Raw genomic sequence first — 17,918 nt, 5'->3', positions numbered from 1 at the left:
TCTGCCACCAAACCCCCGTGGGGTGAAGCCTCCGGGCTGCCCGTGGGGGCACGGGGTGGGCAGCGGGGCCGGGGGCACCCAGGTTCACCGCCGCCCCTTCGGGGCCGTGCACAGACTGCAGGCGCCCCGGCAGCACCGCGTTGAGCTCCAGACGAAAACAAACACGGCTGGAGACCACTGAGACCACAAAGAAGTAAATAGGTTTTGATTTCATTTTTAAAAAATATTTTATTCCTGAACAAAAAAAAAAAAAAAAAAAAAAGGGGAACTCATATTTCTTGCTCATGAGAAAGGAATTTGCCTGCGCGTGGCGGGGAGAGCGATGGTTGGGGTCCCTGGTCCCAAACGAGCCACCACCCTGTGACCCCAGTGATAAACGGGGCCAGGGCACCCCCAAAGGTGCAGCTGACCCCTGGCAAGGCTCCAGCTCCCCAAAGCAGGCTCCTGGGGTGTGCTCCGATTGCACATTTTTTTTTTCCCAAAGCTGGAGCTCGTGGCAGCAGCACTGGGGATGAGCAGAGCCAGGTGGTGAGCACCCCGCGCTGCCCTGTCCCTGAGGAAACACCGGGCAGGATGATGTGGGCAGGGTGGGACTCGGTCCCCAGCGTCACCAGGGTCTGAACGTCACTGCGGAGACACAGCAGCACTCAGCCAAGGCTTCGAGAAGGAAATTCAGCAAGTTCCTGGTGCGTCCTCTCTTTTCCTAGAACGGATCAAGAGCTGAGCCCTGCTCTGCCCTGCAGCCCTCCCCACCAGCTCCGCCAAGTTCCCCAGCAGGGCCGGGGGCTGAGCTGAGCTGGGCAGGACTCAGCGCCCAGGGAGAGGTCTGCAGGGCAGAGGGATGTGGTGGTCAGAGGGAACATGGTGTTGGGCCTTCCCTTCCCTTCCCTTCCCTTCCCTTCCCTTCCCTTCCCTTCCCTTCCCTTCCCTTCCCTTCCCTTCCCTTCCCTTCCCTTCCCTTCCCTTCCCTTCCCTTCCCTTCCCTTCCCTTCCCTTCCCTTCCCCACCAAACCCGACAATTTGGCTGCGCGCAGACCTGGCATTTTCTCCCTCCTGATTTAAGTTACGCATTCACTGAATTCTTCCTTTCCCTCGTTATTAACGGAGAGTCCCTGATGTCCTCCTTAGCCACCAGCTCGTCCCGTCCAGCTGGAGGTGTAGCACGATCCCCTCCCTCCTGGTGCGGGGAAGCGCACGGTGGCAATTCTGGCCGGGGAGCAGGGATCAGGGAAGGGGGCTCACATCCCCGGTGCCTCAAGCACAGGGATGCTGCTGCCGTGGCTCAGAAGCTCCCAGGGAAGCGGTGGCAGGAGGATGGTGCTGTCCCTGTCCCCATCCCAGTCCCTGTCCCCATCCTGTCCCCGTCCCTGTCTCCGGCGCGGGGCCCTCTGCGCATCCCGGGGGCGAGGGCGGCTGCCGGCTGGAGCGGAGCAGCAGCGTCAGTGGACGGCCAGTTCCCAATTTGCACCAGCCCGAAACAATGACGATGACAGTCGCAGAAATAAAGAGATGAAAAATGTGTCTGCGATTTTAATAAGCTGGAAACACCCAGAGCAAGGGGACGCGAGGGCCGGGAGGGTGGCACGGCTGCGCCACCGCCGCCGCCGCCGCCGTGCGCCCCGGCAGCGAAAGGGCTTGGGAGAGCTTCCAGGAGGCGCAGCCCGGCCGGGCGCCCTCCTGGCTCCCTGCAGCTCGGGGAGCTGGGGCTTTGTCGTGTGGAAAGGGCTCCCGGGGGAGGCAGGTCCCACCACGGCGGGTGCTGGGGCTGCCGGATTCGTCCCACCGAGCCCCAACGCATCGCCAACCCCACAGGGACGACGGAGGCTGGTGCTGGTGGCAGCAGTGGCTGCTCCCAGCTCCAGCCTGGTCACCTTCCCAGGAGCTTCTCCTTCCCTCCCTGGTATGCCTACTTCTTTTTTTTTTTTTCCTTTTTTCCTCTTTTTTTTTTTTTTTTTTTTTTGGTGAATTTTTCATAGTCTTTTAAAGCCCGTAAAAAAAAAAATTTAATACAAAGGAAATTAAAAAACCCAGAGGAACTATTCTCATAATAATTTCACAATCCGCACATATCCCTCAGCAAATTTAATTTGTAGGAAATAAAGAACAAAATACGACAATAAAAGGCTTCTAAACAAATCCTAATGCTTTACATGTGTAAGTGCAAAATGCTGCAGGCACCCGGTGTAGGTGGGCGGGGGGGCCGGGGGCTACCCCCAGCCTTGCCGGGGGGCTCCCCGTGCCCTTGGGGCTGGGTGCAGGAGCTGGGGGCTTTTTGCAGCCCCAGCACCCCCAGACCCCATGGACCCTCTTGTCCCCAGAGGTCGGTGGTGCCAGGAGTGCTCCTGCTTCAGCAGCCCCTTGCTGGGGCAGTTTCCTACGAGTTAAAAAAAGGGAAAATTGGGACAGATCGGGATGAGCCGTGCCAGGATGTCAGCCCCGCAGGGGATGCTCTGGGCACACGGAGGAGCAGGGGGCCTCCTGCCTCGCTGCGATGCCCGGGGCACAGCCACCCACTGCCCCCCAGTGCCTGGGACCCCACAGCCACCAGCATTGGGGTCCCCAGAGGTCCCCAGAGGTGCTGTGCAGGTGAGGGACGCAGGTGCTGCATCCCCCATCCCCGCTGTGTCTCCGCTGTGTCTCGTGCCCTTTTCCCAGCTCACAGCCCTCCCTCGCCGCCTGTTGCTCTCCCCCTTCTTTTAATATACCTGGCACCTCGAGGAGAAGTTTCCCTTTAAGCACACAGCCTCGCATTATAATAACTTTTATTCTATGTCTTAATTAGTGAGCTGGAAAAAGACATCAATTGCTGCACACCATGCGTGAGCCTGCGCCCCAGGCTGCAGAGGGACGAGCTTTGGTCCCAGGGTGTTGCAAACTCAGCTCCCCGTGCGCACGGGGAGGGCGAAACCCGGTGGGCACGGGCAGTGGGGCTGCTCCCTCCTGCTGGGGGGGGCACGGGCAGGGTGTCCCCATCCCCTTGCTAATGTGGACATCAGGGATATTTAGGGTTTTGCACCCAAATCGCTGTGGCACTGCTGCACCCACCGCTCGGGGTGTTGGGGTGCCGTGCCCTGTGCCCCGTGCGGTTACCCCGACCCCACTGTGAGCCCCCAGCGGGCCCTTTCCACCTGGGGCCGTTTGCCACCAGCTCCCCAGAAGAAATGCGAGCGATTGCCCAAGAGCACGGCGCGGGCAAGCTGATACTCCCCGAGCACGCTGCCTCATACCATCCGTGCGTGCCTGAGACGGAGAGAGAAATGCTGGGGAGCTGCAGGCGCCATCCCAAACCGAATGTACTGTCTGCAGCAGCGCCGGGCAGAGCCGCAGGAAGCAACCACCGTGTGTCATGGAAGAAACTGCGAAGGGAAGGCTCTGCTGAGGGGAGCGGGGGCCTTCACGTGGCGTCCAAAGCGCTCCGGGACGAGCTCGACGGCAGCCCGGGGCCGAGGCTGGCTCTTCCTCCGCACGCAGCACCTCTGCCCGCAGCCTCCTCCTCCTCACCCTGGCAGAGGGAAGGGGCAGATAGCAGGATCTGCTCCCCAGCAGCATCCTCTGTGCCTTTGATGCTGTCCCCAAGCGAGGTGGCCTCGGGCATCCCCCACCGTGCCAAGCAGGCACTGGTTTTGCACCCCGGTGCCCGGCGTGGCCGCGGGGGCAGAGGCGGCGCGGGGAGCGCAGGCGGCAGCTGGCAGGCAGGGCGCTGCCCTCCGGGGCCGCTTTGATGCGGGGGGGTCCCCGGCTGTGCACAATGGGAGCCGGCCCTGCCTGCGGGCTGGGGCTGCAGTGAAGCAAGGGTGATTGATGGCCTTGTTTTCCTCCTCCAAAGCCTGTCCCGAGCCGTGCGGATCTATGGCCGAGGTCCCCCGAGAGCTGGAGGAGGACGGCGGCGGCTGCCCGGGCTGCAGGCGGGGGTGTCGGGGGGGCTGAGGTTGCTGCTGCCCTCCAGGCTGCCGGGTCAGGTGCTGGAAGAGCTCCGTGCCTCAGTTTCCCCATCCCTGCTGCCCCTCGGGTATCTCTGGGCGACACACATCCCACAAAGCTGCCCCGGCTCCTCTCAGGTGTGTGGGGCATCCCTAGAATTAAGGCAGGCGCAGGGAGCACAGGAGCCCCATCTGGGATAACTCTGCAGCCAGTTAACCTCCCGAAAACCGAGCTCAGTTCCAGCTGATGAGTCAGGACTGTGTTTGCGCGATGCGCTCCCTGCAAGCAAGGTTTCCACCGCAGAGCTAACAGCCTTTTCTGGGAAGCACTGGGGCTCTGGGCTTCCTAATTATTTTCAAAGCCTATTGGCAACATCCCTCAGACAGGGATTATGCCTGCCTGAAACGCAGCACTCGAGCATGTTCAGAGTCCCGAAAGTGCTAATTGACTTTACGTTTCACATCGCTGTCAAGAGCCTGCTCTCCCGCAGCCTGGTCCCTCCTCCTGCTCCTGCGGCGAACCCGCCCGCATGTGGTTTGAATTTCTTCCGCAGAGAAAAAGCTCCTTTCTCCTGCCTCGGTGTCATCTTTCCCTGGAATTTGGGGGAAACAGAGAGGAGGACAAATTTTCACCGAGCGACTACCTCCCCTCTCAAGGAAACGAAGGAAGAAAGTGAAGGGCGAAACTAATTCCAGGAGCACGAGCCACCGGTGCCCCGTCCCATCCTCAGCCCTTTGGCACGGTGATTTTGGCCACTTTCTGGTGGCTCCTCTCATGCCAGGAGGTGATGGGTGGCTGAGCAGAGCTGCGTGGAGGAGGGCCAAACAGTGGAGCAGGCTCAGGAGTGGGGATCCCATCCCTCGGGCTGCTTGCCGGGGAGGCTCCGTGCGCATGGAGCCGCGTGCGGGCACCCAGCAGGAGCCATCCCCCAGCACCCAGCCCTGCTCGGCCTCAGCCAGGTGATGTGCAGTGGTTTCCCCGTCCGCAGAAAGGATAAACAGCGCGCCGACCCAAGGGCGGGCCGATGCTCTCAAATGACAGCAGCTCCCGACGCCCGCGGAGCCGCCGTGGCTGCTCGCAGGAATCTCAGCCAGGAATTGGCCGTGGCCCCTCGCTGCCTTCTCCTGCCCGGCCCCGTGCCACGGCTGGTGCACGTGGCCCAGCGTGGTGCAGCATGGCACGGCACGGCACGGCATGGCACGGCACGGCACGGCACACCGGTGAGCCAGCCGCCCTGGCCGTGCTGGCTGCCCTTCCCAGCACGGAGGGCTCACGGGCTGCAGGCGATTGGGAAATCGGTTTCCTCTCCTCCTCCTTACGACATTGCAGTGGGCGCATCCACCGGGAGCAGTGAGGCAGTGGGAAAGTATGAAGGTCAGGGGAGGCTGTGGTTTGTGTGACGGAGGTGAGCCCCGGCTGATGCATCCCCTCCACCTGCCGGTGCCCGGCCGGCTCCTGCCTCCTCTCCTTCCACCACGAGGCCCAGATCCTGCCGAGAGCAGCTCTCCACGGCCCCGTGGCTGCTGCTCCTGGGTTAGAGAGGGAGGAGAAGGGGCACACGAGGCTCCTCTGCACTTCCAGCACCGGGAGCAGAAGGGTTGCTACTGGCTCCTGCCAGATCCAGCGGTGGATCCTGAGGAACACGTGTGATGTGCGCAGGGCGCTGGCTGCTCCGGGGGCTTCCCGTGGCTCAATCCACATCGCTCCTGCCCCCAGCTCTGCTCCACCAGCCCACAAAGAGGATGCGGTGCAGAGCCGCCGGCCACCTCGCCTGCTCCAACGCCGGCCCCAGCGTTTGCGGCGGCCGACGTGACGCGCTTGCCTCGCAGCACTAACGAGCCGGCTCTGCAATCCTCGTCACCTCATTAATGACTTGGCTGCCGCATCCCGGCCCAGGCTGTGCTGTCCGCTGCCTCCCACGTAGCTTGCAGGCTGCGAGACCGGCGTTAGGGGAGCTGCTTTCATGTGGCCAGAGGTTTTCATCATCAGCGAGCTGCAGTGAGCCAGGAGCTGGGGCAAAGGAGGGACGAGGGGGGACTGGCACCATGGGCTCGGCAGGGGCAGCTCTGATTTAGGGCAGCCCCAGGCATGGGGGATGCAGCCCTGGGGAGGGGATGCACGGAGGGCATCCTGCTGTACCCCATCAGAGGGCTGCTTGGGGGTCTCAGCCTTGCTCCTGCAGCTCCCCAGGACACCCCCAGTCACCCCTAGTGTGTGGTCCAGCACAGCTGGCACCCGTGGGGATGCAGGAGGCCGTGCCCCAGGTTGGTGTGAGGGTGGAGAGGATCTCAGCCTTCATCCCCGCTGGAGGATCTGCTGGACAAAACGGAGCCAGAAAGTCTCTTAATGTCTGCACGTGCCCAGCTGGCCTCCATCAGCACAGAGGCACCAACCTGGGGACTTGCAGGCAGCTCCAGGTCCCCATCCTGGCCGTGAATCACAGGCCCCGCAATGGAAAAGCCCCAGCTCCAGCATTTCCTGGTGTTCTCATCGAATCCCGATCAGATGAAGCAGACACATCCGTGCGACTGCATTGCTCAAGCCACCCCCAGAAGGATTCAGCCTGCCCAGGAGAGCCCTGAGCCCCCAGGAGCTGCCCACCCTCCAGACCCCATTCCCAGAGCAATGGGCAGCGAGGTCCAGCTGCACCGAGCCCGTGTCCCTGTGTCCCCATGTCCCCATGGCTGGCTTGGCACCCAGTCCATTGCACCCACCACCCCGTGAGGCTCTGCAGGGCTCAGGACAGGGCTCCCGCAGCTCCTGCAGCTCCTGCCCAACAGGCACCGGGACCATATGAGTCTGACAGCCCCACAACACACATCCTGTTCCCCACACTCCCCCCATCACCTCACAAATGAGCAAAGCAGGAGCTGAGTCCCACATTCCTATTGCGAAGCCCTGGCTCCATGGAAATCGGTGCTAATTTCCTGCCCGTTCCCACCTGGCCAGCTCGGCTCTCTTGGCTTCCATGCCATGGGTGTCCTCTGAGGAGCCGGGATTGACGGGGGCATTAGCAAGAGGTGCAACATTTCCACAGCCACCGGGGAAATGATTCACGGGAACGGGCAGCGCTGAGCAGTGAGGACGGTCTGTGGTCAATTGTTCAGCTTCAGTGACTTCTTGAGGGGGAAATGGAAAGAGCGGACAGTGTGAGTTAATTAATAGACGCATAATGAAGTCAAGATGAATCAGAGCATCCCCAAAGGAGCTAGATCTCAGATTGGGAAAGCAGCAGATGATGGCTTTCCCTGGCATGAGGCTGCTTCATCCAGGACCGCTCCAGCCCCAGCCTCCTGCCACCCGCATCGAGGACACGCCAGAGACACCGGCTCCAGCCCCAGGCCACAGCGGGGCCAGGAAACAGAGCCCCTGACTACAGCTCAGTGGCAACTTTAAGGAGAACTCAAGTGTTATAAACAGGGAAAGGAGATGTGGAAAGAACCAGAATAACATTGTCACTAGCTGATTGCACTTTTGGTCCCTTTGGGTGCCAAGGGAAATAATAGGGACGTGCACGTGAGCACAGCCACAGGTTCTTCCAGATTTTTAATAACTGGATCAGCAAATGTTTTGGTCACAGGCTGATCCTTGGTGAGGAAGAGTCCGGGGTTAGGGAGCAGGAACAAGGCAAAATTCCCAACCACGTGGCTGCTTTGGGCACCTCTTGCTCACAGCAGGCGGTGAGGCTGGTGCCACCACATGGAGCCCCCTTGGAGCCCTGCCACGTCCGCAGCCTGGAGAGGCAGTGACACAGACCTGGCATGCAGAAGTGTTAATTTTTTTCAGGGAATAAAAACCCTAGCCTCCCTGCAATCTGAGAGCAGCCCTGCAAAGAGGGACTTTGAGCTACCGATGGGTGAAAAATTGGTTATGAGGCAGCAGTGTGCACTTGTAGGCCAAAAAGCCAGCTGTGTTTTGGGCTGCATCACAAGGAACCTGGCCAGCAGGTCGAGGGAGGTGATCCTCCTCTGCTCCGCTTTCCACCTGGAGTACTACATCCAGCTCGGGGTCCCAGTACAAGACACACACGGACCTGATAGAGGAGGTCTGGAGGAGGCCATGAACATGGAGAAAAGAGTGACAAGAGTTGGGGTTGTTTGGCCAGGAGATGAGCGGTCTCCAGGCTGACGTTATTGCAGCCTTCCAACATACAGAGGGGGCATGTACGGAAGAGAGAGCAAGACTTTACCAGGTCCTGCAGTAACAGGACAAGGGGTTTTGATGCAAAAGAGGGCAGATTTAGGTTGGGTATATGGAAGAAACTACTCTCTGAAGGGGGTGAGATGCTGGAACAGGGCAGCTGTGGATCCTGAAGGGCTCACAGTCTGGTCGGAGGGAGTTTTGCACACCGCCAGAGGGGCAGGAGCCCCTGATCACGGCAGGGGCGGTCTTAACAATATTAATCTTAATAATTAACAACGTCTGCCCCCTTTCCAGCCCAAACCACGCCGTGATCCCCCAGCGAGGGGGCCGGCCCTGGAGCACCGCTGCCCTTCGCTCCCTGCGGCTTCCACTTCACCCCAGCCCCGGGGCTTAAAGCAGGGGACGGGGGCCCCCTAGTGAGGCTCGGCCCGGCCCGCTTTGACTCTCCCCGACCCGATTCGGGCTCTCCCCGGGGATCTCAGCCCCGGCCCGGCCCGGCGGAGGGCGGGGGCCCGGCCCGGCCGCGCCTCCTCGGTGCGGCCATGGCGGGGCTGGAGGCGCTGTACGCCTCGGCCCGGGCCGCCGTGTCCCGGCCGCAAGATGCGCTGCTCTGCGGCCTCCATTGGGAGCTGGTTCGGCACGGCTACCGCTGCCTCGGTGCCGGGGAGCAGGTACGGGTCGGGCATGGCCGGGCCGGGCCTCCCGTTCCCGGCCGACCGCTGCGCTAGGCCCCGCTAGGCCCCGCCGAGCCTCGGACTTTCCTAGCGCCGCTCCCCGCCCACGCTCGGCCCTGGCCGGCCGCCGCGGTCGGGGAGGGCGCTGGGGGGTGCGGGTACCGGAGGGGTCTGGAGCTTTGGGAGTCGAGGGGGGAGGCTGCCGGGTGTTGTTGGGGGGTGTCCTGGTGGTGGGGGGTACAGTGAGGGGTTGGGGTGGTGGTGGGGACCCCATTGGGGGTTTGGTGTAGTGTTGGGGTGGGGAACGGGGCTGGAGGGGTTTGCTGTTGGGTTTGGGTTGGGGGGGTCCCAGTGGGAGGCCAGGGAAGGGGACAGTGTGGTGCTGGGGGGGGAGGAATATTGCTGAGGAGGGGGATATGGGGTCAGGAGCCTGGTTTTGGGGGCACCTGATGTGGTACGGGGGGCAGTGGCACTGGTTTGGCAGAGAAGCCCCCCACTACCTCGGGAGGGGACAGTTTGGGGCAGTGCCATCCTCCAGCTGCTTTGCTGTGGGGCTGGGACAAATAAGGTGACAGCCACGAAACGCTGGGGAGCTGCAGGGTGCCAGGAGACAAAAAGCATCATCCACCGGTCCGGGACTTTGTTGCTTCTGTGCCCCCTTCTGTTCTACCTGGTGGGCAGGGTCTCAGCAGCACGTCTGTCCTGTTGTAGCCACGTCCTGATGAACGAAAGTCGGAGCTGCTGCCCGCTGGCTGGGAAGCCAACAAGGAGGTGTACACGCTGCGCTACAAATCCACAGACGATGCCCGTGAGCTGCTGCTTAAGGCCATCATGGTGGAGGACAGTATGATCGTTAATGTCATGGTGAGTACCCGGGCTGCTCGCTGCGGGAATTGGCGGGTGTGGTAGGGACCTTAAAGATCATCTAATTCCACCTCCCCCACCATGGGCAGGGACTGACTCTGGCCTGGGAGTTGCCCCTTTTGCGTCCCTTTTCCAACTGGGGATGTGTTTGCAGACCATTTCCCAACCAGCACCTGCCCAGGATATTTTTGCCCCATGGCACAGCTTCTTGTCTCTGGCTGTGCCGTGAGATTTTGGTCTTTCACCTTTGCATTCCGGGCTGGGGGAGCGAGCAGGGAGAGCCTTGCTGTACGCTGCAGTTTGTTTGCTTCTGCGATTCAGGCACTGCACCAGGACACAGGCAGGAAACAGGCGAGCTCATTCCTCATGTCCTGAGCCCCTCTCTGTGGCTGTGCCTGCTCCCTGCCCTAGGCCCAGCTTTGCCTGGCTGCTGACACCTTCCTTCCCCTGTCTCTTGCCAGGATCGCACTTCTCAGAAGGTGGCAGATGTGACCTTGGCGGTGGCCGACTACATCAACCCAGAGCACCTGGATGATTTCCACAAGTAATCGCAGTTCCCTGGCATTTTCTGCAGGAGAAAAAGTCCCAGCAGCGTAGGGAGGGGGGCCGATGGAATCAGAGACCAGGCTGGGAAGAGCCTGGAGGACTTTTCTGTCCTGTACAAATCCAGAGGCAGAGCAAGAGAGATTCAGGAGGCAGTGGGGTCCTGATCATAGCCCAGGGGACAGCCACGCCACCCGTGAACGAGCTGTGGCCAGCCTGGAGCTTTTATTTCCAGAGCACTGCCTGCCTGTCTGTGCTGGGGGGAGGCACCTCCGCCCTCTCAAATGGGGCTGGGGCCTCAGAGCTGCCGTGTGCTGTTGCCCCTTCCCATCCCCTCTGTGCTGCCAGCTGGGGGCACGTTTTGTGCCAGGGACGCTTTGGGCATGTCCATCCCCTCACCTCTCCCCTCGCAGCCCGTCCAGCACCCTCACCCCGGGGTGCCGTGGCGTCCCCATCCCACTGCCTCCCCTCTCATCCCTGCAGGGTGTACAAGAACATGGAGGAGCTGAGGGCAAAGATCGCTTCGGGTATCATCACCCCCCTCGGGGGCCCTGCAGAAAAGGAGAAGAAGGAGCCCGAGGCAGAGAAGGAGGACCCTGTCTTGCCCAAGGATTACGACCCCCTCATGGCCCCTCCTCGGCAGCCTGCAGGCACGAGAGCGCCGTTCTGGTGAGTGCCTCTTTCCTCTGGCAAAGCTGAGGACAGGGGACACACACAACCCACTCCATCACCCCTCCTTGGCCCCTTTGTGCCCAGCCATGCCTCGTGTGTGCTGGGCAGGTTCCCCCCTCTCTTCCCTCACAAGCTGTAATCCCTTCTGGCTGCAAGTCAGAGACGCTGCGGTGGCTCCGCTGTCCCTAGGGAGCCGGCTGTGGCTTCTGCCCTGTACGGCACCTCTTGTTTCTTCGGCCCCGCTGCTGTCTGCTGGTGCTCAGGGTGCAAGCTGCTCCTTGGGGAGGCCCCACACGCCCGTGGGCAGACAGGCTGGAGCTGGGCATGGCTCTGAAACCGCGTTATTGGCACATACTGCTGGCAAGGAGTTGTGACAGCTGGCTGCAGGCTCGCCACCCCAAAACCTCCACGCTCCTGGAAGCGGGACTGTCATTGTGTGGCTGCCTGGGACGCGCTGGAGAGCCTGGCACTGCTCGGGGAGCCCCTGGCATGGAAACTGCCAGCATCCACAGCTGCAGCCCGGAGCGGTGGGAGCAGCAGGGCTCCCTTCATCTCTGCAAGCTTCCCGCGAGCCTGCCGTGCGCACCGACATCCCCACCCGGCTGCACCCTGGAGCAGGGAATTGCTGTGTCTGGGCACGGAGCGGCTCCCAGAGCCCGCTCGGTCCCACGGGTCCCAAGACTTTTTGGGTCCTGCCGTGCAGAGCTGCTGCTCTTGCTGTCGGGAAGGCTCCCGTAAGCACACAGCAGCACCAAACACGCTGCCTGCTCGCTCCTGGTGGCTCCGTGGGGCCGGTCAGCCCCTCGCCGACCTCCTCGCTCACTCTGTGCTCTGTTTCAGGCCTCGCCCCCTGAACCCCTTTGCTGTCGGTGGGGAAGACCTGGACCCTTTCGGGTGAGTGTGGCTGGGAGAAGCGGTGCTTCGCGTGCCTGAGAAGAGGAGCGTCCCCTGCTCTGCCCTGGGGAAGGGTGGGGAGGTTGGGGCTGCTCCTCAGACAGCCGGGGTCCGCCTGGCTCAGGCATCCCGCGAAGCGTCTCCGAGGGCGGGCGGCAGCAGGACGGTTCCTCAGCGCACAGCGGTTGGACGGACGGTTCCTAAACCTCAATGTGGTTCTAATATCGTAACAGGATCCCGTCGCTTGCATAGATGATAGGTTGCAATCTGCGTCTGTTTAATAATCAGCCTGTATTCATTTACCATGCACTAATTCCTTCAGTAAATCAAAGCTGAATACGTCGTTAAGTGGATGTAAGCCTCTAATTCAAAATGTTACCAGCTGCTGCGTCTACAGCCCAGCAGTCTGGAGAAGGGGAGGCTTAAATCCACAGATTGCCGAGTCCTGCTTGGGAGCCTCCAGGCTCTTCTGAGGCACTCGAGAGCAGGGATGCTGGAGGAAGCCCTGCTTCCACCCAGGCTGTCTGGGGGACTCGTCTTCACAGATCCCTCTCTGGCTCTTTGGTTTGGGTGGGCGAGGAGAACCTGTCATCCGTCAATCCAGTTAAAAGCACAGCCTCAGACAGAAAACAGGCCTTGGAATTGTTGCAAAGTGCCCTGCAGCCCAGGGGAGTCCTCTCTGGAACCACGCTCCTGTGGGGATCGCATTTTTTCCCCTCTTGCAAGACTCGGTTCTCCGCGGGTTTGGCTAGAAAAGGGCCAGCTCGAAACATCCTGCCCTGCTGGAGGGAGAGGCCCGGAGCCTGGGTGGCTGGAAGGAAACCCGATAGCATGAGGAGAGGGGGTTCAGTTGTGGGGGGGGGGACCCCGTTCTCTCGCCGCCTCCAGCCCTTCATCAGAAGTTTCTCTGTAAAAGGACAAAAAAGACGGTAAATGGAAGCAGATTTGTGTGCTGACACCTGCCAGCGCTGGGGCTGGAGACCCAGACTCCCAGGCATATGCTCGTGGGGCCTGGCTGTCCCGGGGCTCTCTGGGCAGCCAGCCTGGCGTAATGGAACTCATTAGCGCAGTTGTTAATGACTTGTATGATGGCAGCGGTGTCCAGAGGCTCCAGCTGAGTTTGCACAAAGCCGCCTATGAGGAATGGCGCTCGCAGCGTGGGGCAGCTCCGAGGAGCCGCCGTGGTCAGCAAATGACTTCCAGGCAGAGCTCTGGAGAGGCTGGCGGCAGCCCCGGATGGCTCTGCGAGCCCTTGCAGCGCTGCACAAGGGCCAGCAGCTCCTCGGGGACTCCTCAGCCGCTGTCACTGCCCTGACGCTCCTCGAAGGAGCTGGGGGAAGAGGGAAGCTGCCCCTCCACGGCTGCAGCCCCCTCTCGCAGCAGCTGGGGGACACGCAGGGAAAGCCGAGCGTTTATTTTGGCAGGCAGGCACGCACTTTTTCTTCCCTCTGCATGTTTCCATGAGGGGTCGCTGGCACAGTGCTGCCTTGGACCTGGTGCTTTCTGCTGCTCCGGCTTGGGCTTGTGTGCAAGCCTCCACCTTGGCGTGATGCTGAGTTTGGGTTCGCATCCCGGGTCTGCCCCTGAGCACTGCTCGTGGCACAGCGTGGGCAGGGCCGCAGGAGGAGCGCTTTGCTCTTCGTTCAGCTCATCTCCCTCTCTGCCTTTCCTCTCCCCAGAGGTCGGAGCGGGGGAATGATCGTCGATCCTCTCCGGTCTGGGTTCCGGCAGCCGGGCATTGACCCGTCGACAGGTCTGCCCAGCCGCCTTCCCCCAGGAGCAGTCCCCCCAGGAGCCAGATTCGACCCCTTTGGCCCCGTGGGGGCTGGCAGGGGCAGGTAGGTGCCTGCTGACACCTGGGCAGCCACTGCAGTTCCTCATCATGCTCTCTGCAGTCTGCCCTCTCCTCCACCTCCTCCTCCTCCCAGGGTTGTGCTCTTGCTCCTGCTCTGACTCTGCTCCCAATTCCTTTCCAGGCCGGATCCCGACCACCTCCCCCCTCCGGGCTACGACGACATGTTCATGTGAGGACTCACCGAGTGGTTTCTCAGCTGGCTGCAGCCCGAGCGGTCTCCCGGGGAGCAGGAGCACTTTCCCCTCTTCGCTTCCCTCTTTGGTGGACTTTGATCTTTTCAGCAGCGTTTTTCCTCTCCTCACTCGGGGCCACGTTCCCGGGCTTCAGACCGGCCATAAAGGTTTCCATATGTGCAGAACAGAAGAGGGGGCAGTAGGTTTATTTCTTTCTGTGCTCCTCCGAGGGTACCCAGCTGTGGGCACACAGAAGATGTGGGCAGCGTGGGGAGCAGTGGGGAGTGCTGAGAGCAGCCCCGGGCTGTCAGGTTCCCTCCTCTGTTTCTTTTGGGGTGGCATCACTTTCGCTGCTGGGGTAACACGTGCAGGTGGTGCTGGGGAGGGAGCAGGTTCCCCGTGCAGAGGTGTTTTTTCTCATGCTTTTTATCCGAGCAAAGAGCTGATCATCAAGAAGAGCTAAAGCCTGTCCCAGGGGGTCTCTGTGTCGTCAGCTTTGCATGGCCGTGCCCGCTGGATGTGAAGGCCACCAACACCAAGCTGTTCATGTGCATGAGAAGAGAGAGAGAGGTGGGATTCCTGGCCCTGCAGCCACGCTGTCCTTCAGTCCCAGAGCTGCACATCAAACCTGCAGGCAGGCAGCATGGAGGGTGCCCGTTTGGCACCGTGGCAAGGAGGAGGTTTGGTGCTGGCGTGGCCACCGGGACCAGCGTTAGCTGTCTGGGCCTGGCGGAGCTGAAGGATTTGGGATTTGCTCTGCTGCAGGGCTGTACAGGAACACCATTCCCTGCTGTCAGTCCCGTGGTGTGAGGCTGGTGCTGTTCTGCTTGGATGGACTCTGCTGCCCCTCACCAGACAGCGCGGGGAGGAAGGGTGAGGTCTGCACGGCTCGGGATCCGCAGCTCTTTCCAGAGCCCGCCCCGTGTCGGGTAGTTCGGGGGCTGCCGTTTACTGGGTTCATGATTTGTTCTCGTGGTTTGGTTTCTTGGAAGGATGTTGGAGTTTGAAATAAAAACCTGACGACCATGTTGTGTTAGCACTTGCTGAGGGGTCACCCCTCTGCCCCAGCTGGCCTTCCCCTTTCCCCCTTTTCCCCCCCATGAGAAGAGGAGCCCCAAAGGCACCCCGGGAGCTCTGCCCCAGCTGTGCCTGCTCTCCCTGGGGTGCTGGGCTCACACTGGGAGCCCGCTTTGTTCCTTCCCCTGAGCAGCAGCATTTTTCCGAGACGAGTAGACTGTATTTAGTAAATTAAGTGGAGAACGGCCCAGCCCTCGTTCCGGCTGCTCTCCTGGTGGTAATTGGCTCTCCGGGGTATTGAACGCCGTTGTTGCGCTGCGTGCAGCTGCAGAGGCATAAATAAAAACGGGGGAGTGCTCCCCTCTGTCTCTCCCTTTTCCCCCAAAGGCTTTGCCTTTTAAACTGCCTTTGCCTCCAAACACAGCTGATTTCAGCTCAGTTGCAGCGTTTTCGACCCCGGGGCTGTGTGCAGGTGGGAGCGGGGAGGGACCGGCTGCAGAAATTTGGCACTGGGGGAGCCGGAGCATCCCCTGCGTCTCCCCAGGGCTCACATCAGCAGGAGCTGCTGCGTCCCTGCTGTGTCCCTGCTGTTCTCCCAGCTCCTGGAGCAGCCTGAGCCTGCCCACAGCTTCCCCTCCAGGAGAAGGAGCCCCAACCTTGTTGTGGGGGGGCCGAGATGCTCGGTGCTGCGGCTGTGGCCTTATCAGAGGGGCTCCCCCTCTGCGGGAGGCGGCTGCTTTCCGCCGCCTGCATTAATCATGCGCTGCAACCTTTCAGGAGGGAGAGACACAGCCTGCTTTGATGGGGGCTAATTAAAACGAGCCAGCTCCGGGGAGAGGCTGCGTCGGGTCCTGATAAACAATCTTTTGTCTGCAGCACTTAACCCCAGCGGGTTCGTGGGGCCGTGCAGCTGAGGGGGAGCAGGTGGGAGAGGAGAGGCTTTGAGGAGAGGGCGAGCGCCCTGCGTTGAGCCGGGGTGGGTGCAGGCTCATGCCTCAGCCTCGGGGATTTTGGGGGCTCTGCTGCCCGTGCTCCAGAGAGGAGAGGTGGAGGGAGATGCAGGACAAAGAAATGGGGCAGGAGAACAACTGCAGCCCGCTCAGCTCAGCTCCCACCATACGGCGGAGGTGGCTAACGCGCCTCGGGTGAATTTTACAGAGGGCTGTAAAGAGCATCGGGGGCTGGAGTGTGCGATGCTGGCACGGCCCCAGCTCTCCCTCCTCGCCAGGGCGCCGAGGAGGTGCTTCCACGTCAGGTTTGAAGAAAGAGGCTGGGTTATTGGCCATGGCTTGCCGTCCCTGGAGAGCCCTTCAGGCCATCTGCCGTCCCGCCCAGCCCGCAGCACCTGCGCTGCACGCTCCCCAACGCAGAGCCCTCGGCGCTGCTAATTACCCTGCAGCCATGCTCTGTCCCCGGCATCCTGCGTGCCCCGAGGACGGTGTGAGGGAGGAGGAACCAGGGGATGTTACACAGACGGGAAAACAAAGCAGCTCCCGCTACAGCAGCTCGTTGCCACCAGCCTCCCGCCGCGCGCGATGGGGTCCCCACCACCGCCCCGGTGCCAAATCACTCTCCAGTCCTAGAGATCTCGCTGGGGGAGGCTCTTTAATGGCATTCCTTCCTCGACACGCTTTGTTCACCTTAAATATTTTATGTTTCAGTCGCGAGGGTTTTCCCCCAGCCCTCCAGGCCCAGTTAAGGGACAGCACGGCGCTGCGCAGCAGTGGCAGCCTCCTTCCAGTCCAGCCTCCTGGGCAGCCCCCCCGGAATAGCGAGGAGGATTTCTGTGCTCACACAACGCAGGAGTCCAGCAGAACCTCCAACAGGTTCAGCCTCTCATCCCGTGAAGACCCCTTACTCCTTATTCAAAGTGACCAAACCTCCCCCGGGGGCATCCTCGCAGCCCCCAACCCTGGGGCACCCACGGGAACCCCCCTGCCCTGGCGCTGGGACCAAACCTCGGTGACACCCTCGGTGGCATCTGCCCCCCGACCCTTTTTGTGCACCCAGACCCAGCAGGTTTTCTCCCCCCAGGGCACACGGGGATGTGATGTGTGGTTGTGCCTGGCTCAGGGCAGCCGTGTTCTGCTCCAGCCGCTGCTGGAGCCCAGGGAAAGGGGCCCGGGCACTTGTGTGACATGAAGTGCCTACATGAAGCCATCCAGGGCTAATTCCCGAGACCCTACAATAAATACAGAGCACGGACAGGTGACACGGTGACAGGGAGGGGGACACAGCAACAGGAGGAAGCAGCACGTGAAGGCTGGAGGACAAATGCTGGGCAGAGGATGAGAAGGGGGCCACGGGCTGCGGGCTGCCCCCAGCCATCGGGGGGGATGCTCTGGAAGCCCCCGACCACAGTCAGACCCTGGCAGTGGCACCGCATGTAAAAATGACTTTCCTCTTGTGTCGGGCTGTCTGGAGGGATTTGTCTCCACGTGGAAACATTTGAAGCAAGTGATTTACGGGCTGGATTAAAAACCGGCGGCAGTTCATGACAAATGCCACCTTTTGTGGGGCTGCATTTTCCTATGGCATGATTCTTTCCCTTTCTCAGCACCCCGCTCGTACCGATTTCTCTTCCCACAGGATGCTGTGCTTTAATGAGGCTTCACGTTTAATTCCCGAGATGCAATTTTTGCCTTCACGCCGCAGACAATGGCTCCGGCGAGCAGCACAAAGGCTCGGGCACCCGGCGGGGCACAGCTGCTTCTGGAAACCAGGAGAAGAAGCACCACGTTGCTCCGAGGCGCCGAGCGTTATCCTCTCTCTCCCAGACAAGAGCACCATGGGTTTTGGGGCCGTTGTGGGGTTGCTGGTGGGAGCGGGGTCCCAGCCTTCGCCCCGCTCTCCGCAGTGGGGCTGGGGGTGCGCAGAGGCAGGGGGCTGGCGGGAGCTGGCTGCTGCCACGCGGATATCGGTCACGCTGGCTGTCCCCAGAGCGGTGTGAGTGCCACCTCCACGCCACAGTTTTAAAAGAAACTATTGCTAAAAAAGGTCACTGCTGGCAGAGGATTTGGCGCTACGGCCCGGCGAGGAGCAGCCCTGGCTGTCGGGAAGGAGCCGGCTGCTGCTGCCACGGGGAGCTCGGCCTCGTGTCCATGCCCGACCGTGGCGTGGGCGTCCCACGGGTGTCTTGGTGGTGCCATCGTCCCGGTGCTG

At 61.4% G+C, this 17,918-nt stretch overlaps 1 protein-coding gene across 1 annotated transcript; it reads left to right on the top strand.

The window, feature by feature from the left end:
* Positions 1-8,595: 8,595 nt before the first annotated feature.
* On the top strand, positions 8,596-14,765 carry PSMF1 (proteasome inhibitor subunit 1). Its single transcript, XM_032198632.1, has 7 exons — positions 8,596-8,735; positions 9,450-9,602; positions 10,064-10,146; positions 10,629-10,814; positions 11,658-11,711; positions 13,391-13,549; positions 13,688-14,765. The coding sequence occupies exons 1-7, from the start codon at positions 8,607-8,609 to the stop codon at positions 13,737-13,739; spliced, it is 816 nt and encodes a 271-aa protein (XP_032054523.1). The 5' UTR covers positions 8,596-8,606; the 3' UTR covers positions 13,740-14,765.
* Positions 14,766-17,918: the final 3,153 nt, after the last annotated feature.

Source organism: Aythya fuligula, chromosome 16, assembly GCF_009819795.1.
Source record: "Aythya fuligula isolate bAytFul2 chromosome 16, bAytFul2.pri, whole genome shotgun sequence".
Taxonomy (NCBI): Eukaryota; Metazoa; Chordata; class Aves; order Anseriformes; family Anatidae; genus Aythya; species Aythya fuligula.
The sequence above is the reverse complement of the archived record's forward strand: the minus strand, read 5'-3'. Positions and strand labels throughout refer to the sequence as shown.

What these genes read in the sequence shown, in the direction of transcription:
- PSMF1 (XM_032198632.1), top strand. Translation starts at nt 8,607, where the DNA reads ATGGCGGGGCTGGAGGCGCTGTACGCCTCGGCCCGGGCCGCCGTGTCC. An exon ending in GCCTCGGTGCCGGGGAGCAG is followed by an intron (nt 8,736 to 9,449) that starts GTACGGGTCGGG and finishes GTCCTGTTGTAG; the next exon opens with CCACGTCCTGATGAACGAAA. An exon ending in CACCTGGATGATTTCCACAA is followed by an intron (nt 10,147 to 10,628) that starts GTAATCGCAGTT and finishes TCATCCCTGCAG; the next exon opens with GGTGTACAAGAACATGGAGG.